Source organism: Manis pentadactyla, chromosome 15 (assembly GCF_030020395.1).
Source record: "Manis pentadactyla isolate mManPen7 chromosome 15, mManPen7.hap1, whole genome shotgun sequence".
NCBI classification, from domain to species: Eukaryota; Metazoa; Chordata; class Mammalia; order Pholidota; family Manidae; genus Manis; species Manis pentadactyla.
The window spans coordinates 83345236-83366194 of NC_080033.1; the positions used below are offsets into that span (position 1 = coordinate 83345236).

Consider the following 20959-nt stretch of genomic DNA (forward strand, 5'->3'; position numbering starts at 1 on the left):
CACCCACTTGTCTGTTCCTCACAATGCTGTGAAGTAGATGCTCAGAGACGAAGGGGCCAAGGCATACAACCACCATAGGATGCCCACTGGAAGCACTTGTGCACAAATGCTTACAGTAGTTTTGTTTGTGGTAGCAAAGGCTGAGAACAGTCCAGATGTTCAAACCAGGTGAACAGATAAAACCGACTGTGGTCCACCCACATGGGGAACCCTACTGAGCAATAAGAATGAACTATTCACACTTGCTGCAGTGGGGACCAACCTCAAAGTAACTATGCTGAGTGGAAGGTGCCAGACCAAACAAGAGAGCGGACCACAAGATTCCGTGTCTTAAAGTTCTAGAAAACACAAGATAGTGACAGGAAGCAGATCAGTGCTTGCCTGGGGGTAGAGGTGCGGACAGAGAGTGGGGACCGTGTGGGGGCTGGAGGAATGTCTGAGGACAGTGGCTAGGTTACTATCTTAATTACGGCCACTCTTCCTCAGCTGTGTGCAAATGTCAGATTGTACACTTACATGTCCCTTATACTTCAGTAAAGCTGTGAAGAAAAAAGAACTCCCCAATGACTCCTATCTCACCACAAACCAAAGGCAATGTGTTTACAAATGGCCCACAGCCTCCCTATTCTCCAGACCTCTCCTCTCGCTTCACTTCTACCAGGCTTCCCCCTTCAGCAAACTCCAGCCACACTGACCCACCCTCTGCTCCTCAGGACCTTTGCAGCTTCCCTTCTGGGTGCTGTTCCCAGCTTATCCGTAGTTCTTGCCTTCTTACCTTTTAGGTCTTGGCTGAGTACAGTGTCGTCTTCCCCTGACTTTGTCCACTACCTTCTTAGTGTGCATCACATCTCTTATTAAGTTGCATCTTTGCTTATTCTCTTTACGGCTTCTTGAGTGTTGGGATCTTGCCTGACTTCTCACTGCTGAGTGTCAGTGGCTCCGTGCAGCAGACACTGATTCGGCCCAACACCTGGGGCTAACCACGTTTGTGGAGTGGGCCCCATCCAGGCGGACTGTCTTCCTCTCAGGGCCATACTCCCTTGGGGCCTCACCATGTGTCCAGGCAGTTATTGGCTATAAAGCCATGAAGAAGGCAAACAAAACCCTGGCTTGCAGCCATAGCTGGGGGTGTCGGGTAGTGGAGACAAGTCAAGACAGCGGATGGCAGACTGGTGGCAGGACTTAGACAAAGCAGGGCATTGAGCAGCTGGGAAGCGTTACTGTAGCTGCTCCAGACACAGGCGTCCCCATGCTCCCCGCCCTATCCTCACCGTGCCTCAGTTTCCTCCTCTGTAAATGGGGTCCCTCCCTCACCAGCTGTGAGCACCATGCTGGTGGTGCCGGTGGAAACTAGCACAGGAAGCTTGCACGGTGCCCCCACTTCCTTTTTTTCTCCTCAGCCACTGGGGTTTAAAAAAATTAAATACCATCAGTTTCTTTTTGAGTGTTGTGGTTTCAAATTAAATCACGACTTTTGTGATCATCAAAACTCTAGGAAATGGATCCCCCACCCCATGCCGGACACACAGTCTTGAGCAGGCGGCCGGACGTGTCGCCCATTTCCCAGAGGGGGATGTGGAGGCGGGGCCTGGGGGACCTGCTCCGGAGGCCGGCATGTCATGAGCCTCCGGGCCACAGGCGGCAGCAGCGGCCCGGGGCCGGATACAGTGTAGCCAGGGCGCCGGGCAGGTTGCGATGTAGCGAGGGCTGCAGCAGTCAGGTGAGCAGCAGAGGGGCAGCAAGGGCGGGCAGGTGAGCGGCGGGGGGCTGGGGTAGAGAGCATGGGGGCGCTCCGCCCTCAGGGACTCACTCGGCCCGCCGTGTCCTGGAACTCAGGGAGCTCCTGTCTGGACACGGACACCAAGGGCGCAGGGGTTGAGGGACCCGCCCAAGGCCCTGGCCTGCGCCCCAGCAGGGTTCAGACCTGCCGGATGGGGACTCCCACCTCCGGTCCTCATTGGGGGCTCAGGGGGCATTGATGACCTCAGCTGTTCCAATCCCGCCCTCGCAGGGCTTAGCACCCCAGAGGAGGATGCCCCCCCGACTGGTGACACTGTCACCGCTTCCTGCCACCAACATGCCCTGTCTGTGGGATCTGTGAGGCCCATGGGGACCCTTGTAGCCCTGTCACCCTCAGAGGATGCTGAGCTGCTCTGAGCCGCAGTTTCTTCATGTATGAAGTTGGGCGACAGGTAGAAGAGACTTGCCCTTCTGCAGAGCTGGTTGGTGAGGGCCTCCAGAGTGTATACCTGTTGTGGGTGAAGGTGGGGAAGGCACCCAGTTTTGGGGTGGCTCCTGTCTGAAGAGGGCGGTGGCCACCCGGACAGACTTCAACGGCAAGCAGTTCTTAAAGGGACAGTAACCCTGCCCCCACTCCTGGCAACTAACTGGCAGGCTTCCTTCCAGATACGAGCAGATGGGAAGCACCTGCTCTGCTGCCCCTTCCAGGGGGAATTCCAGGGGCCTCTGGTGGTGGTGGGGTTGACCCCTTGGTGGCCACATGCAGGACATGGGAGGCTAATTCTGTGCATCGTGATGCATCTGAGCTGCTGCCCAGCATCCCTCAGTGTCCCTAGTCCCTGGGCTTCATTCTGAGGTTTCCTTTAACTGCTAAGTTGTGGAGTCCTCTTCCCTATGAGACGGGTGGTCTCTGCAGGAGGGTGGTGGGTGGAATAGTGGGTTTCCTTTATTCTTCTCAGGCTGCACCTTCCTGCCTGTTCCTCTCGGAGGCCAAGCCCAAATTCTGCATGTAGATCTCTCTGTGGGGCAGACCTGGTGTGCAGAGGGGGTGGCTGCCCCTCCGCTCAGTCAGCCAGGGCATGCTGCATGTGTTAGGACCCCACTGGCCTGCCCTTGGAAACCCTGAGGGAAGTGTGATTCTCCAACCTGGCAGGAGAAAAACTGAGGCTGAGAGAAGTCAAGTGACTCCACACATTCATTCACCAATGGCCTCTGTTCAGGCCTGGGACTGGCACTGCCTGTAAGGAGATGAACAGAAGATGCTCTTTCCAGGCGAGCTTGCACAGGAAGGCTGCTGGGAAGAGAAGTGTCCGTACCCTTGAATTCCTTTGGACACACTTTAAAACACTGGGAGGTCTCCAGAGAGAGGCCCCTGGGGGTGGCTCCCCACCCTCCATGCCCTTGGGGTCGGGCTGCTCATCCCATGAGGACAGTAACAGTGTGCTTCACAGCAGCCGTGGGCTTCAGGGATTGGTGGACCGGAAATTGCTAAGAGGAAACATCAGGGATTGTGGTGGGATTCTGGCTAAACCAGACCAGCAGGGTGCTTACTGAGGCCAGGGTGATCAGATGTCACCTGTGGGAAGGTGGGGGACGGGGAGCCTGTCAGTTAGGGGATCAGATATATGGATGGGGGATGATTGCTAAGATGACTTAGCAGGGTTCTTACTAAAACTGGATTTTACCAGGAAGGGCACAGATGGGCCTAGAAGTTCTGGGAGCCTGACTATAGTCTGGTTGAGCCAATAATGTTTGTCACCACTCAAAAAAAGGGAGCAGTGAGTCTTGGACAGCTGGCTCTCTCCTGGACTCTGGGTACTTCCCAGGATACTGGCATGTTCCTGCCATCGGGGCAGGCACTGGGCATCAGGGCCTGACAACCCTGTGTGGACTGACAAAACTGTTAGGTAATAAGAGAGAGGGGGCTTGAGCCCATGGCCCCTGTGCCCTCCCCTGTTTTGACCCGGGAGCAGCTGGTCAGTGAGTGTTGGGTTCTGCCAGACAGAACTGTCAGCTCACATCCTGGAGGCCAGCAGGCAGGCCAGGTCCTACAGGCGATGGGGGAGGCCCTGCCCAGGTCTCTCTTCCCAGGAGGGGCCCACAGATAGGATAATCATAGGATTGCCTTTTATAATTATGAATTATTTCAGACTGTAAACAGGTACAGAGAAAGCAAAACCAACACAGCACTTACTGCAAACCTTTAAAAACAGCCTCTCCCCTTTATGGATTTGTTCACCCTGGTGGCAGGGAGGGGCTGAGGAAGCAGCCCAGGCAGTTAAGTGGGGGCCTAGGCTCCCCAACCAGGGCCTCTTCTTCCCTATCAGGAGCCATCAGCCCTGTGAGTGCTGCAGTTTGCAGAACTCTGGGTCAGGGAAAACATTTCCTGACCTTTCCTGGGATCCCGAAGTGTGGGGCCACACCCTGCTCAGGCCACACAGAGCATCAGTGGGGACCCAGGCTAGTAGGTGCCAGCGTGGCCTGCATGGTGACTAAATAGCATTCATGGTGCCGGCTAGCAGCAAAGCTCCATGCTTCACTGGGAAGGTAGATCTGTTGAAGGCCACACTGCAGGCAGCAGAGCCACAGAGCATCCAGCACTGCCCCCCTGAGCTCAGGGACTATGGTTTGGGGGTGCTGCGGTGGGAGAGGGGTGCTTTGAGTTGGCCAGGAGTGAGACGCTAAGGGTCTCGTGGGGGCTTCCTTCTCAGTGGACAGTGACCAGGGGGCTGGACTAGGGCTGCTTGAGGCACCTGAGGCTCAGGACCAAGTGCTGGGAGGCAGAGGCATAGGTTCCAGACTATCTGGCTGGGCGCCCTCGGGCATGTCCAGGCCCTCTCCCACCCCTCTTGTCCCATCTACATGGTGGGAGTGGCTTGGATGGCATTGCTGTTGCTGAGGGGCACATTGCTATTACACCTCTAGTGTGGGCCTGGGTGTGGGGCTGAGCTGGTTTGGGGAGGGCTGTGCACGGGGTGACTCCACCTGACCCTCCCCCACCCACTGGGCAGTGCAGGAGGACAGGCACCTGCTCTGAAACCCAGGGCCTTAGAAAGGGACCAGAAAGCAGCAAGGCCAGGGGCTGGGTGCTCAATGGCCTGCCCCACAGGTGTGCTGCCATGGAGGATGGTGAGAAGCTGGCCCGGTTCCGGCAGGCGCACCTCAACCCCTTCAACAAGCAGCTTGGCCTGAGGCAGCATGAGCAGGGGCCCGGTGACGAGGCCCCAGACGTCGCTTCTGAAGGTGGGTGCTAGAGGTAGACCTGGGTGGCCGCCCTGAGCCCTCACGCAGGCCCTCCTTTCCTGCTTCCTCCCGTGGAGGGTGCTGGCTGCTTCCATGTCCTCTGGAGCACAAGTCACTCCCCATCTGCTCAGGCTCCTTTCGCTGTTCCCCACTAGCAGGAACTCTCTTGAGCACAAGGATTTCTGGCCAGCTCATCACTGCTGGGCCCCAGGGCCCAGCACACAGTGGGTGCTCACCCAGAGAACCCTCAGGGGGTGATCCCAGAGCTTAGATCTCACGTGTGAGCAGCGGGGGTGCCCTGTACAAGGGCCAGGGGGGATGTGAGCTCCAGGAACTGCATATAGAGCCGGTGGGGTGCTCGGGCCGGGACCCACACAAGAGCATCGGGTCAACGGCCGCTCTCCAACGGCCTTTCTTGAGTCCATAGCACATTCAAAGGTGTGGGCCTTAGGAGTGGACATGCTCCTCTGATACTGTTTGGCACTGGGGCATCTTTCTGCCTCATCATTGGGAATGGCTCTCTCCTGTCTGCACAAAGATGTGGCCTCCTGTGGGCTTCCCCATCCATGAGGACCCTTCCTGCCCTGGCCACCCCAGCCTCCTGGGGGAAAGGCAGGTTGATTTTTCTCTCTGCTGCCACCCACACCTGCACCCCACTCCAGAGGCCCAGTTTGAGATGCTGTCCGGGGAGCCAGAGTTCCACTGCTCTGAACGTGTGATGGATCTTGGCCTGTCTGAGGACCACTTCTCCCGCCCCGTGGTAAGGTTTGGGGTCTGTGGTGGGGACAGAGACTGGGGGAGCCCCATGGTGTGAGGAACCATCCATTTCCTCCTCGTCCCAGCCTCAGAAGTGGGGCCATGTCTGCTTCAAATGGGGCTCCTGGGCCTTGAGCCTGACTTTTCCATGGCAACGGCCTGTTTGAGGGCCTGGGGTTGGGGCCCTGTGGCTGCTATTCCCATGTAGGGTCTCTCCTCCCCCACACTCCAGGTTTCTGTGAAGCTAATGTGAGGGTTGATCCAATGTGGGGTCTCAGGGATCTTGTAGACATGCCACAGAGTGAGGGTGGGGGTGGTAGGGAGAGAAGCCCCCACCTTCCTCCCACTGCCCACTCTGCTCGGCAGGGTCATTCTTGTTGCTTCTATAATTTGTTCCGTGGAATCCTTGTTTGTTTTTGTTTTGAATGAGGGGCTCTAATGATAAAAAAACAAAGTCTGAAAATCTTTTAGTTTTATGCTGTCCCCAACTTTTGAGGGAAACATTATACTAATACTCAAATGTAACTTAAATTAAAAAAAACCCACCCAGAAGCTCCCAGTTCCAATCTAATATTCATTTTGTATGTGGCCTTTAAGCTTTTCCGGTACAGATATGAGTTTAATTCATGTGTTTTGTATCTTTATTGTAACATTTTTGAGCCTCTCCTACAGGCCACACTGAGCTCCAGTTGGAGGGGTGTCAGCTGGAGGCAGAGGATGGCTCTGAGGGCAGCTGTACCCCTTTCCTGGGGCAAGCCCGGCCCCTTGCTCAGACCTGAGCCGTCTTCTTTCCCCCGTGGCAGCAGTGTTCTGAGTCAGCTGGGCCCTGGGTTGCTCTGAGGTGCTGGCGCTTCTCTGGGCTCTGCTGTTAACCAGAGGCCACTTCCGCCCTTTCATGACAGAGGCTCATTGCCTCAGCCTTCATCTAAGGGGAAGCTCTGTAAGAATAGGCAGAATTGCATAGCCAGAAAAGCAGTTGGATTTCTAAAAGAAGGAAGCAGTGTTTTGAAAAAGATCCTGAATCAGGTCTTCAAAGGCCTGTGGGTGGACAGGCCCAGCTGGGGGAAAGGGCCCGTGGGGTGGTGTCAGTGTGCGCCACACCTCTTCCAGCCTTGGTGAGTCCTCTGCCCCCCTCTGGGCTTGTTTCCTCATCTGGGCAAGCGAGGAGGGGAGGGGTCTGCTCTAGGCCTGACTGGCACAGGGACTGCGTGTGGTGGCATCAGACTGTCCTCATGTCCCCCGCACCCGGGCAGGGTCTGTTCCTGGCCTCGGACATCCAGCAGCTGCGGCAGGCGATTGAGGAGTGCCGGCAGGTGATCCTGGAGCTGCCCGAGCACTCAGAGACGCAGAGGGACGCTGTGGCCAGGCTCATCCACCTCCGGCTGAAGCTCCAGGAGCTGAAGGTGGGTGTTGGCCCCCGACCACACAGGCAGCCAGAGCTGAGCTAGAACGTGGAGGTCGGGGGGCCCTCTCCCATGGGCTGGGTCTCCTCCCAGGGCTGAGGGGCTGAGGCGGAAGGCTACCCAGAAAGGCAGAAGCAGAGGTGGGCCCATCCCACGAGCAGGCTGTTTCTCCGCTAGTCTGGTCGTGATTGGGCAGTCCTGGGTCACATGTTCACCACTGGCATGTTCATTAGGGTAGTGGTAGCAAAGGCAGCTTGGATACAGCGACTTGAAGGAGTTAATGCTCAGCATGTAGAAATCTGGGCGGTTCAGGGCCCACATGGCAGGCATGGTGAGAGACCCCAGGTGCTCCTGTTTTGTTGCCCTGGCAGTCTCTGGGGGAGTCCCAGATGGCCCCACACCCACTCAGACTCTGCACGCAGCCAGCAGAAAGCAGGCGGGAGAAGCAGAGACGGACAAGTCACTGCACTCATGTGCTCTTGGCCCCAACATAGTCCCAGGGAAGCACCTGCGGCAAGGAGCGTGGGAGAGGCATCTGTGATCTGGGCGGTCGAGGCCTGACCGATCCGTGGCGCGCTCTGTTGCTGGAGGGGAAAGGGCATGGCATGGGGGAAGCTCACTCTCCTGCAAGGAGGGCCTGAAAGAGAGAAGCTGGGGGACCAATGTGACAGGAAGAAGTTTGCCCAGCGCAGCTGTGGCAGCCCCCACCCACTTCTCTCCAGGACCCCAGTGAGGATGAGCCCAACCTCCGCGTCCTCCTGGAGCACCGCTTCTACAAGGAAAAGAGCAAGAGTGTGAAGCAAACCTGTGACAGGTGTAACACCATCATCTGGGGGCTCATTCAGACCTGGTATACCTGCACAGGTGGGCTAAGACCCAGACATGCTCCTTCTGGGTGGGCAGTCCGACACCCTGCGGCTCTGCTCCGTATATGGGTTGTGCTCAGGCTCTGTAGTGTGCTCCATGTTTACTGGGCCCTGTGGCACGCTGGGGCACAGCAGGGATGAAAGACCCTAACTCCTGTTCTCACAGGCTCACACCCGCATTTGGCTTTGCAGTGTGATAGCCACTAGCCTCACCTGGGTATCCAAATTCAGGGTTAAGTTAATTAAATCAATAACCGTTTGGTTCCTCATTTGTCCTGTGTCTCCATTCCAAACACTCAGTAGCTATGTGAGGCCTGTGGCATCCTGGCAGTGCAGAGAGAACATTTCCCCCACTGCAGGGAGTCCCACCAGATGGCGCCGTTCTGGACGAGCAGTCAGATAAAATGATGTGGTGCATTAGTAGGGACAGTGAAGAAGAGTAAGTGGGGTGCAAGAAGGGTGTGACTCTAGGGTGAAATAAAAAGACATCATATGACATTCAAGCAAAAACTTGAATGTCAGGAAGAAATCCAGGAGTCTGTCTGGGAGGGACATTCCCATGGGGCTCCGTGCAAAGGACTGTGTTGGTTTGTGTCCGAAGTCTTCAATAAGGAGAAGAGAGCAGCGTGGCTGGGGCACTGTGCCTGCGAGGAGTGGTGGCAGTCAGGCTCAGAGGTGGCTGGGGCCTTTCCTGTAAGTGTGCTGTGGCCCCAGGTGGGTCGGGACATACTTAGGTTTTAACAGGAGCCCTCTGGCTGCGGAGCTGCGCATGGGCCGAAGGCGGAGGATGGCGGCTCTGTGACCAGGTGGGGTGGTTGAAGGTGAGATGAGGGTGGTCGCGATGTTGTCTCAGCAGGTAGGAAGATGGGGCCCTGAAATCTGAGGGGGTGGCTTGGTGAGGCAGAGCCTGAGCTCCATCAGCCAGTGTGGGTTTGATGCGCATCAGGCATCTAGTGGGAATGGCAGGTGGGCCTCTGGACAGGTGCATCTGGAGTGGCCTGGTCCTTTGCCACATGCCTTCAGGGACCTTTGAAGTTCCGGGACCTGCAGTGGTGCCAGCAGAAGCTCTTGGGTAGATCTAGGAGCCCGAATAGAGCCCTGCTGTGAGTCCCAGAGCTGAAGGTCAGCCTAAGCGGCCTCCTAAGAGGCAGCTATCGCTTTGCCCACCCAGGGTGCTATTACCGCTGTCACAGCAAGTGCTTGAACCTCATCTCCAAGCCCTGTGTGCGTTCCAAAGTCAGCCACCAAGCCGAGTACGAGCTGAACATCTGCCCTGAGACAGGACTGGACAGCCAGGACTACCGCTGCGCAGAGTGCCGGGTGCCCATCTCCCTGCGTGAGTGCCCTTGGAAGAACGAGGGTAGCCGGCCAGCAGCTGTGTGAGAAATGGGATAAATCAGGGAGCTGGGACAGCATGGTTCCATGGATGGGGCCCTGCTCTTCCCTTGGAAGGACCAGGGGCTGCTTCTGGCACTTTCTTAGCCCCAACTCAAGAAGCTGAGGTTCCAGCCTGCAGGGCTGGGCCAGCACGTGCCCTGGGTGGGGCCCTGTGATCACAGAAGCCCACCTTGACAGGAGAGGCCCACAGCGTGTCCTAGAAATGTACTGATGTTACTCCATGGGTCCCCTCGGCAGTCCCTTGGTGGGCCCTGTTGTCCTATTTATTGGTGAGAAAATGGAGGGCTGCAAGGCGCCTTGACGCGGCTGAGGTCTCCTGGCTGAGAAGTGGATGGTCAGGTCTGGAGGGTGGAACACCCGGGCCCAGCGGGCTTGGGGCACAGCAGCAGCAGGGCATGTGGGAGGTGAGCTGTGGTGGGTGGTCTGGACCCCGAAGGCGGCCCCGTCTTTGTCAGGACCCACTCTCCACAGGGGGTGTGCCCAGCGAGGCCCGGCAGTGCGACTACACTGGCCAGTATTACTGCAGCCTCTGCCACTGGAACGACCTGGCAGTCATCCCTGCCCGTGTGGTGCACAACTGGGACTTTGAGCCTCGCAAGGTGAGGGAGGGCAGGCAGGGGGCCTGGTCCCCTGGGTGGAGGGTGGCGGCATGGTGGGCGCTGGATGTGGGGAGTGGAAGCCCGTGTGCAGGCCTCGTGGGGGCTTGACTCCTGGGGAGTAAGTCTGGAGACATGGCCCCCTCGCGTCCCCAGGTGTCCCGCTGCAGCATGCGCTACCTGGCGCTGATGGTGTCCCGGCCGGTGCTCAGGCTCCGGGAGATCAATCCCCTGCTGTTTAACTACGTGGAGGAGCTGGTGGAGATCCGGGTGAGGCTGGGGTGGGTCAGGGCAGATCCTGCTCTTCCCCGGGTCCTGGGGGAGAGACGGCACATCCTTAGGGCGGGTGTCCTTCTGCTGTCCTTTGGATTTAAGATTCTGGAGCAGCTGCTTCAAGTTACAATATGATGATGGGCCTGGAGACAGCTTGAAATTTTCTAGTAAACACATTAAAAAGGTAAAAAGACATAGGTGAACTTAATTTTAATAAAGTATTTTATTTAACCCAATATATCCAAAAGATTATTTCAACATAATCAATGTACTTTATTAAGATACATTACATCCTTTCTCCTTTCTGCACTGTGCCTCTGAAATCTGGTGTGCTCTTCATTTCCAGCCATCTCAGTGCGGCCTAGCCACATGTGCTAAGTAGCTACATGTGGCTGGTGGCCGCTCTGCAAGGTCAGCAGGAGGGTGGGGCAGGTGAGAAGTTCTCAGGTGAGGTGATGAGGAGGGACTGGGCTCCATTTGAAGGGAGCCTGAAGCTTGTTGAGTTGAGGGGAGCTGGAGTTTGGCTGGAAGTAGGGATGTGTGTTCACACGGCTCCATGCTGGCCCTGTGGCTGCTGGTGTGTGCATATGGGGCCAGGGCAGAGCCACTGGGGGTGAATGGACCTTGGAGTCCTGCTTGGCCTGGAAGCTGTGGTTTGAACTTGAGCTTGGCTGCAGCACTCAGATCTGGGACTATCTGGGGGATGTGAAGGCGCCTCCTGCCCCTGCTGACCCAGAGCGCAAGGTGAGGTGACTCCTACAAAGCCAGTGCAGGGCCAGCTGCCTCAGCCATGCGGACATGCCACAGCATATCGATGGCTGAGAATGCCCACCTGTCGCTCTTGCCCACAGAAGCTGCGCCAGGACATCCTGCTCATGAAGCCATACTTCATCACTTGCAAGGAGGCCATGGAAGCCCGTCTGCTCCTGCAGGTCAGACTGCTGGCCCAGGGTGGGGGCGGGAGTCTGGGGGTGGGTGCATGGGAAACAGAGTCAGGGCATGCGGGCATGTCATGCTCAGGTCTGCAGATGATTTAATAGCTTGTGTGTGGTCCCCATAGCAGCAGTCTCACACTCTGCTCCAGAGAACACTACATCTATGATAAGCAAACACATCCTGCCCACAAAAGTGCTCCCTGTTGACATCAGTGAGAGAAACACAGAGAAGCAGGCATCACCCCTCAGCCTTTCCATGAATCGCCATGCAGGGATCCAGGCACAGGCCTGCCCAGGCACGGTTGGCTACAGAACACACCTGCCATGGACAGACACGTGCTATACCCTGGAGAGCAGGGGGCAAGACAGGCAGCAATCCTTGCCCTCACTCTAGAGAGCCCTTCCGGTGGGGAGACGGGAACGATCAGAAGCAGGGTGTTGGCGGAAAGGTCAGGCTGGAGAGGGGCCCTACTGGTGCCTGGGGTCACAGCTGCTGTCACCTGCAGCTCCAGGACCGGCAGCACTTTGTGGAGAACGATGAGATGTACTCCATCCAGGACCTGTTGGATGCGCACACGGGCCGGCTTGGCTGCTCCCTAGCAGACACGCACACGCTCTTCGCCAAGCACATCAAGCTGGACTGTGAGGTAGGTCCCCACTATAGACCAGGGGGCATCTCTCTCTGCTCCTAGTCCCGAGGGCAGAAGGGGGTGGTGAGTAGCTTGGCCAATGTGTCCCTGGCCTCAGGTGCCCTTGGGATCAGGTGCTTACCTGTCCCTACCCCATGGTTACCCCCAGCGGTGCCAGGCTAAGGGTTTCGTGTGTGAGCTCTGCAGAGAGGGCGACGTGCTGTTCCCTTTTGACAGCCACACTTCCGTGTGCTCCGACTGCTCTGCCGTTTTCCACAGGTGAGTGGCCACCACCCTGCCCCCAGGCCATTGGAGAGGGAGAGAGGGGGATGTCTGGGGCTTGGTCTCTGCTGCCTGTCCACCAAAACCCTTTGCCCTGACTCTGGGATATGTGGCCACACCCTGACGTGGGGCTGCCCCCAGGTTGGTGTAGGGAGGTTCCCAAATTCTCGGCTTCCTGGCACTGTCAGGGTCTCAGGGATTTTTTCAAACATCCCTACATACCAAAAGAAATACCTAACATTTTTGTTCATTAAGTGTTTAGGTACAAACAACTTCAGCATTTATGACCTAGAGACCTAGTGGATGTTTGGAAAAGTGATACACATAAATTGAAAGAAAAGTAATGTGATTCTTTGATAAGTACGGTTACAATGATGTGTGTGCCTCCTGGACCTGCCCGACTTCTCTCCCCCTGGACTCAAGGGGACACCCCCATTTCCATCCACACTGATTTTTGCCTGGCACTTACTGCCTGTCACAGCGGCTGCTGATGTCACAGCTTTGCGGGGCTGGTATCACTGTCCCAGAAAGGACTGTAGCAAAAAGAGACATTGAAAGTGTAAGCTCCCTTGAGCTGGCAGTTATCCTGATGTCCGACAGGTGTCGACTATTGCTGTGTTCCCTTCAAAAGTTTAAACTGGCCCACGGGACCCTGTGCACCTCCAGTGCTCCAGGTGGAGGCTCTGCAAGTGGTGACAGGAGGAGGTGGGGAAGTGGAGTCACCAAGGCCTCCAAGCAGAATTGTCCCTGTCAGATGGTGATGAGGTGACAGGTGTAGACCCTTAGGAGGGTCCCACACAGAGGCACTGGATCACAGGCCCAATACATAAGTATAGACCCTGCTTCTGCTCTTTGGGAGAGACTATGCCTCGGTTTCCCTGTTTGTAAGGGGGTCACTGGGGTCTGGTAGGATCACATGCAGAGAGCCCTGTCCAGTCCCGGGGCTGACCCCTTCCCCCATTCCCAGGGACTGCTATTATGACAACTCCACCACGTGCCCCAGGTGTGCCCGGCTCACCTTACGGAAGCAGTCACTCTTCCAGGAGCCCAGTCCAGACATGGATGCCTAGAGCAACAGATGCCTTCCTGGGCCTGTCTGGTGCCCACTCTGCTGGTCATCACCAAAGCCAAGGTGTCTGGTGTTCCGGAGACCCCTAGGCCGCAGTCCCTAGATCTCTCCCACTGCTGGGCCTCAGCGGCAGAAGCACCACGCGGACCCTCATCCCCCGGGCATTTGCTGGGATTTGGGGCAGCCTGGGCTGGCTGTTCCCTGGGTGTGCTGCAGTGAAGTCTGGGATGTGCCCCTCACCACACACTGCAGGGCTTCAGGCAGGGGAGTGGGGAAGGGCTTTTTGCGCCCCTTGTGGGAGAGCCCCCATGTCCTTGGGGCCAAGGCTGCTAGACCTTGGCCGCCCCTGAAACCCTGGATGGCTCTGGGGGAATGGCAACAAGCCAGCTGCACGCACCCAGTCTCAGCCTGAGTTTTATCTGCAGCGGATGGTTTGGGTTCTTTCTGGAGGCTCCCATCCCCTCAGCCCCTTGTCTCACTGGGGACCCCTGATTGTCCCTGGCTGGGGTTATTCAGGATTGTTTCCTGAGAGCCCTGCCCCTGCCCCCTGAGGTTCCTTCTCTCAGGGTCCTCCTCCAGCAGGGCCAGTCCAGGGGTTATTTGATCTTTCTATACAACGTGGAAGGAAGGGGGCCGTGGAGCTTTCTCCAGGTTGGAACTGCCACTGCCTCTGCCTTGGCCCAGCCCAACTTACCCTGGTGCTCTGGTGTTTTTAGCCTGCCATCAAGGGCAGACTGTGGGAAGAGGACATTTCAGGGCCTGCCCTGGGCAGTGCGTGACTGTCGCTGTCGACGCAGTGTGGTTGACACACACAGGTGGTGGGCGAGGTGCAGGGAATCGCCGCATGGATGCTTGTCACCTCAGACTAGGAGGCCCAAGGAGACGTGTCAGGAGGAGAAAGGTCAGCTTAGCTTGCAGGCTGATGTGAGGGGTGGCCTCACACAGCATCACTTCCCCCTTGTCTCTCTGCCTCTTTAGGAAAGCCCCACACATCACGTTAGGAACTCCTCTTGCTGTTCTGACCTGCCTTGGGGCGTGATGTGGGAGAAGTGAGCACTGGTGAGGTCGGCTCAGCAACAGTCCCCACCCTGCTTCCCCTTCTCTAGGGTTGGAGTTGGGGTTAAAGGCTAAATGCCCTTCTCCTACACCCCCACATTTCTCACTACTTCATCACAATTCTATATAAGGATATTGGCCTTTCCTGAATTTACCACGTAATCGACATCAGTGTCCAGCTGCAATCACTGTGTCCATAGATGATGTCAGTATGCTGGCATTTGTTGGACAAAGAGTTGGCTTTCTTTTAAAAAAGTTCTCCCCATTACCTCCTTTCCCAACACCTCCCACCACTAACCACTTCTGAATGACAAAATCTTTCAGCAGAAGCATGTGTGGGTCTTTCTGAGTCTACAACATGGTATTAATAACCAAATAACCAGTTTGCAAGACTAACACCTCACAGAAGAGCAGGGAAGGACACCCAGCTGTACTGATGCTGCAGCCACTGTCCCATTGTGTTCCTGACTCTGGTGTGTGTGTGAACTGGGGACAGGGCAGGTTTGCTGACACGCAAGCCACCTGCAGACCAAGGGAAAGCTCACACCCTTCCCTATTCTATGGGGTCAAATGTAGCTTGGTTTGCAGAGAAGAGTTCTTGATGGGTGAGAAGCACTTAAGTGGGTGTCAGACCTAGGCCTGAGTGGGCTGATCCTCCTGGCCACCATTTCTATAAGGCGGCTGAGGGCAGTCTGTGGGCCCAGTGCTAGGCATGTTTGAACACAGGCTCCATTGCAAATAAATGAAGCTACTCTGGATATTAGGTGGAAGATACAGTCCATTTTCCCCCCTTTCCTGTTATAAAATAGTGGTTTAATGTTTTTATTTTGATAAATTTAGATTTACAGAAATGTTGCAAACATTCTCATTCACTCATCTGGAGTCCATAAATGTTAATATCTTGCCCCATTTGCTGTATTCTTTCACCATACACATTTTATTTTCCTGGATCATTTGACAGTAAGTTGCAGAGATAATGTCCCTTTGGTCCTACGCATGTTGATTTCTTCCAGAGAAGGACAATACCGTATATGGCCACAGTACAGTTATCAACATCAGGAAATCATTGACATGATACCATAAAACCTGCAACAAACCTTAATCTGATTTTGCCATCGAGTTGCCACATCTTTTTTTTATATATACGTTCTTAAAATTAATGTATAATTGAATATACACTCTTATGAAGGTTTTACAAGGAAAACAAGTGTTTACTACATTTACCCATATTATCAAGTCCCCCCCACGCCCCATTGCAGTCACTGTCCATCAGTGTAGTAAGATGCCACAGAGTCATTACTTGTCTTCTCTGTGCTACACTGTCTTGTTACCATGTCTTTTTAGCCTTTTTTATTTTTGAAGGGTGCATGACATCTATATTTTTGAAAAACACAGGCTATTTATTTTTAAGGATGTCCTTCGACGTGGGTTGTTCTGATTGAATTCAGGCTTTGTACTTCTGGTGGGAATTCCACAGAAGTGATGCTGTGTCCTGTGCATCACATGTCCTGTTTCTGGAGATGTTGCTATGACCCATCTGTCCCATGTTCTTTCGTCACTTGTTTACTTTCCAGCATAGCAATGTGTTCCAGGTTTGTCTTGCACCTTCCATGTCCCAGCCCTGAAACCTGCCATTTCTCCAAGGAGCCCTAGTACCTTCCAGTGGGGAATGGTATTTAGTAAAAAAAGATATGGTTGTTGGACGCACTCATTGCTACTGGGCTGTCACTACTTTTTGGTCCTTTAAACAGAGTTGGAAATAGCACCACCTACATCTTCTGTATTTCACTATCATAAACATTAAAAACTGAGTTCACAGTCATACTTCCAATTTCAAAACACTAAATGATTTCTTTCTTTCCCCTTTTTATATTTGTAATTCCCTTCCTTGACAGGGAGAAACCTGACTCCACTATCCGTAATATATTTGCTCAATCCTAGAATACACAGAAAGTACTTTTGGCATAGCTAACCTACACTTCTGTAAAAAAGAAGCCTACTAACTAGAGTTTAATTTTTGCTTAAGAGTCCTTTTTTGTTGAGGGCATATAGTCAAAATGTGGTATTCAAAATTTACTTTGGGTGTTTCTCCTGTTCATTGTATGTAAATCTTGTGAAATATGGTTCCAGGCATATATTCCATTTTGTTTTAATTCTTAGTCCTTGTTTATTTTAAAATAATATATTAACATGGTTCTCAAAGTCAGAACTTTACAAAACGTATATTTAGTTGAGTGTCCTACTCCTCCTCCACTCCCGCCCCTCATGGTAACTAGTCTCTTTAGGCTCTGGTTTCTCCTTCTTGTGTCTCTTTTTGCACAAATGGGTAAGATATGTGTATATTTTATCTCTCCTTTCTTTTACAAAATGTAGCACACTATAGTTTTGCATAGTTTTTTTCCAATTGACAGCATACCTGGAAACCACTCCACATCAGTTCTTCCTCACTCTTTTATCATTATCATTTATATCTGTATTATATTTCACTGTGCGAAATTGCCATTTCATGTTTGATCACTCTTCTACATGTAAATATTTAGGCTGTCTCTTAGCTTTTGCAGTTACAAACAAGGAGGCAATGAATAATCTGTGCACACATATCTTCTTTAGTCAGAGGTATATCTTCAGGGTACAACCCTAAAAGTGGGATCACGAAATCAATTAGCAGTTAGTGTAATGCTCCTCCATAACTGCTGTACCAATTTGCTTTCCCACTAGCAGTGTATGAGGTGCCTGTTACCCATAGCCTCACCAACAGAATGTGTGGTCATACTTACTTTTGCCAATCTGATTAGTGAGAAATGGTATTTGCAATGATGTGCTTAACTCCTTTTCAGTTCCTAGACCTGATTCCAATGTGTGTGTGTGTGGTGGGTGTGGGGGCCTTCCCCCCCACACCCACCATACACAACACTAAGCAATTCTTGAACACCAGCAGGGTGTCCGAGAATGCAACTCAATTCTGATGCTATCTGCCTGGAGACAGTACCAGATTCCCCAGGTTAAGAGTTCCATTCTACAAGATTGCCCTTCACCCTCACCGCCAGACACTGGTTGCAAGCATCGGGCAGTTACCTGTGTTTCTGACCTACTGGCTACAGATTGGGGGCTCCAATGACCTCCCTCTTAGTTTCGATTAATTTTCTAGAGTGACTCACAGAACTCAGAACACTTACGTTTACCAGTTTAATAAAGGATACTGAAAAGGATACAACTTAACAGTCAGATGAAGAGATGCAAAGGCAAGGTCCCAAATAAAGGAGCTTCTATCCTCGTGGGACTTGGATCCTGGCTCTGTGGCATGTGGAGGCGTTCTGGTTCCCAAGCATGGAAGCTCTTTCCTACAGAGAAGCAGGATCCCAGAGGGCGAGAAGCTCTTCTGGGGAGTTTTTGTGAGGGCTTTGCTGCATAGTCATGATTGACTATATTGGCCATTGCTTGATTCAACCTCCAGCCCTCACCCTTGGGTGGGGAGTGGGGTGGTGGTGTCCAAAAGTGTCCATTAAAATGACAAGACACCCATTTCACCTTTAAGACTGCAGTGTTTTCAGGAGCTGCGGATGAAGACCAAAAATACCTGGGAAATATATATTTGGTCATATGAATGACCAAATATGTATGTATGACTCATTAGATCGCAGTATCTGTGCTTTAATGTGCATTTCTTTAGAGTGAGGTTGAACTTATCCTGTGTTCCAAAATCTAAAATCTAATTTATGAATTAAATCTTTTGCCCACTTTTCTATTGGATTTCATATATTTTTCTGTGGAATCTGTAATAAGAGTTCTTCACATCAGGGACACTAGCCCATTATCTGTAAGATACGTTGCAAATATTTTTTCTAGTCTGTCAATTGCCTTTGACCTTGTGGGCAGTTTTTTACCCATGGAAAGTTTTGTTTTGTTTACATTTTTATATGATCAAGTTGATTTTTTTTACTTCACCTAGACTTTGCATTATAAAGAATCCCTACAACCAGGTCAAAGAGGCAGTCACCTATGTGTTTTCGTAGTATTTGAATGTTTTCAATTTTCATATTTAGATCTCCGATCAGTTTATTCTTGTGTATGCTGTGAGGTATGGATCTAATTTTCTCTCCAAATAGCTAACCAGTTGTCCTGCACCAACATTTTTTTTCTGTACTATTATTACACAGGTCTGACTACTACACTGCTAAGTACTGAGCTTTATAGTGTTTTAATGTCTAGAAGGGCTAGACATTTTAAGAAATGTTTTCCTGTGTATTCTTGCATGCAATCTTTTAAAAGCACATGTATTCAAATAAAACTTGAATGAAAAAATTTGATACTCTTAAATGTCAAAATGAAAATACCTGAAAAAGGGCTCCCAGGGACTTTGAACATCCGGCAGTGGAGAGCCTTGGCGGGGCTTCATCGGTTGAGGCCATCTTGGTGCTTCTCACTTTTCTTCCACTTTGGATTACACACGTTGAAAAATGACCTACAACAGGTGCTTTGAGTGCCTCTTTTTCTCATTGTACAATTCCCTGTAGCAGTTTATAGCATCACTGATTGCTCTTGAAACTTTCAGTTTCCACTCATTGTTACAGATACTACTGGTAAGGACCTGCAAGCCAGCCTCAAAATGTGTGAAGGCTGCTGACAGTTCTCCTGTGGTTAGCTGATGAAGAGCAGCTGGAGCATTTTCACTTTCCCCCTCTCCTGCTGGCTCCTGTTCCAGATGCACCAGCTCCTCATTTGAGAGATCTTCCTCATGAGACTGCAGCAACTGGTCCACATCAGCTTCTACAACCTCTTCCAAAGCCACATTCTTGGCAAGGGTCACAATGTTTTGTTGAAGCTGTATGATGTTATGTTTGGGAAACACTCTGGAACTAAACACACTCAGGCCAAATCTTCAACACATTATTCATTGTTGCTGGTCTGAGCTGCTCCCAAGCTACTGCAATGTTATCTACAGCAACCATGATGTAGTTTCTCCAAAACTCCCTAATAATAGCTGTATCCTCTCCATTTATTGCTTCTAGGATGTGCTCAAAACTCCTTTACAGGTAAAGGGCTTTGAAGGTAGAGACTATGCCCTGACCCATGGGCTGGATCAAGTCAGCTGTACTGTCATGAAGATATTCCACTGTTACACTATCAGACAGATCATTCAAATTTATAGGGTGGCATGGTGCACTGTCTAGGATGAGCAATGCTTTGTTGGTGAGATTATTTTGGGCACAGTATTTTTCAATGGAGGGTAAAAAAAATATGTGAACCATTCATGAAAGATGCTTTTGGTTGCCTAGGCCTTTTTGATTGAGCACCAAATCACAGGCAAATTGGGCTTGGAGTACTGCTTCAGAGCTTTGAAGTTTTCTGAGTGGTACACCAATAAAGGCTTCAACTTAAAGTCCCCAGCTGCATTGCCACCAAGAAGCAGCATCAAGCGATCTTTGGATGATTTAAACCCTGGCTCAGTTTTTTCTTCCACAGAAATAAACGTTCCTTCAGGCATTCTCTTCCCATAAAGTCCTGTCTCATCTACACCAAAAACTTGCTGGGAGCTGTACTCACCTTCGATGATGCTTTTCAGTACTTCAGGATATGTATCCTTGTTGCCAGGAGCCATGCTGTTCATCTTGATGTGGGGCAAACAATGGCACTCCTTGAAAATCACAAACCACTCTTTACTTGCCCTGAATTTTTCTGTTTGAGAGCTTTCACCTTGTTCACGCTGTAAGGCATCAGACTCTTATCCTTCTGAATAATGGTTACACTCAGGGGCACGTTTCGCTGGCTCTGATCTTCAAGCCACACACGCAACAATCGTTCTATGGTCTCCATGACTGCACTCCGATGGCGAGTCAACCGAGAGGCTCTCAAAGGAGTAGCTATTTGTGAACTCGTTTTTTTCTTTATCATCTCGTATCGTGGTCACTGTGGAGACAGTGAGGCCTAAAGCTTTCGCGATCTGGCCGAGCTTTTCACCCACTTCAAATCGTCTTAATACTTCCAATTTTATGTCGGGGGTAATTATTTTCCATTCCATTTTGGCACTCGAGGGCCTTTTCCCAGGCATCTTTGCCGCCAGAACGTAATAAAATCGGGCGGCCTCAGATGCAAGAAAGCCTGTGGCTACTCTATGCTCCCTCGCAGAACTTGGGAAAGGAACACCGGTGCTGCGAGGCACGCAGCGGACATCCCCGAAACGAGAGGAGTCACCGCAGAGCTGCCCAGCAACACTGCCTGGAACCAGACTGGCGCCTTCACGACTACAGGGAGGGCAGCGTTCAAATTCCCGGACCGCACATCCGCAGGAACATCCTCCAGACTGGCATGTGTTTCTGCGACCCAGAGAACAAACAAGCATCCGTGAAGGGAAGAAACGGGTTACACACATACCGAGCCAGGTTTGCAAGGGACGGATGGCTGAGACAGTTCAGGCCCGGATTCCGAAAAAAACGGCTGGCGGGGCGGAGCTGCCTCGCTTCCTTGCGCCGCTTCTTTGAAGGACCCCGGAAATGCGTGTCCTTGGAGAGGCCGGACTTAAAATTTAAGTCTAAAGGCGCTGGGTATCCTCTTTGCACCTAGACTGAGCCTGTGGCCGGGGTTTCTGCACTCAGCTGTCAGGGTAAGACAAGGCAGCGCAAGTGTTCAGGTCCCTTGTGAGTCAGGCGATAAGGTAGACACCTAAAGAAAGGTACCCAAGCCTGAACGGGAGCGTGGCGCCGCTTTGACGTGTT

The 20959-nt window shown here is 52.5% G+C and overlaps 1 protein-coding gene and 1 non-coding gene across 4 annotated transcripts; one reads left to right on the forward strand and one right to left on the reverse strand.

Moving 5' to 3' along the window:
- The first annotated feature begins 1625 nt into the window (after nucleotides 1-1625).
- On the forward strand, nucleotides 1626-17588 carry DEF8 (differentially expressed in FDCP 8 homolog). Of its 3 annotated transcripts, XM_036924332.2 has the most exons (12): nucleotides 1626-1720; nucleotides 4850-4983; nucleotides 5646-5743; nucleotides 6993-7142; nucleotides 7865-8006; nucleotides 9180-9344; nucleotides 9878-10005; nucleotides 10159-10272; nucleotides 11127-11207; nucleotides 11717-11857; nucleotides 12009-12118; nucleotides 13089-17588. In XM_036924332.2, exons 2-12 carry the CDS (start codon nucleotides 4860-4862, stop codon nucleotides 13189-13191), a joined length of 1356 nt encoding a protein of 451 aa, XP_036780227.2. In that variant the 5' UTR covers nucleotides 1626-1720; nucleotides 4850-4859; the 3' UTR covers nucleotides 13192-17588. The 3 variants fall into 3 exon arrangements, with proteins under 3 accessions (XP_036780227.2, XP_057349120.1, XP_057349121.1); XM_057493137.1 differs by lacking the exons at nucleotides 11717-11857; nucleotides 12009-12118; nucleotides 13089-17588 and adding an exon at nucleotides 11336-11511; XM_057493138.1 differs by lacking the exons at nucleotides 11717-11857; nucleotides 12009-12118; nucleotides 13089-17588 and adding an exon at nucleotides 11336-11511 and having other exon boundaries at nucleotides 1686-1752.
- CENPBD1 (Putative CENPB DNA-binding domain-containing protein 1) lies at nucleotides 17419-20666 on the reverse strand. The gene is made up of 2 exons (XR_008994119.1): nucleotides 18581-20666; nucleotides 17419-17800 (listed from the first exon to the last, which is right to left on the reverse strand). It is a non-coding gene; the product is annotated as a Putative CENPB DNA-binding domain-containing protein 1 (transcript).
- Nucleotides 20667-20959: the final 293 nt, after the last annotated feature.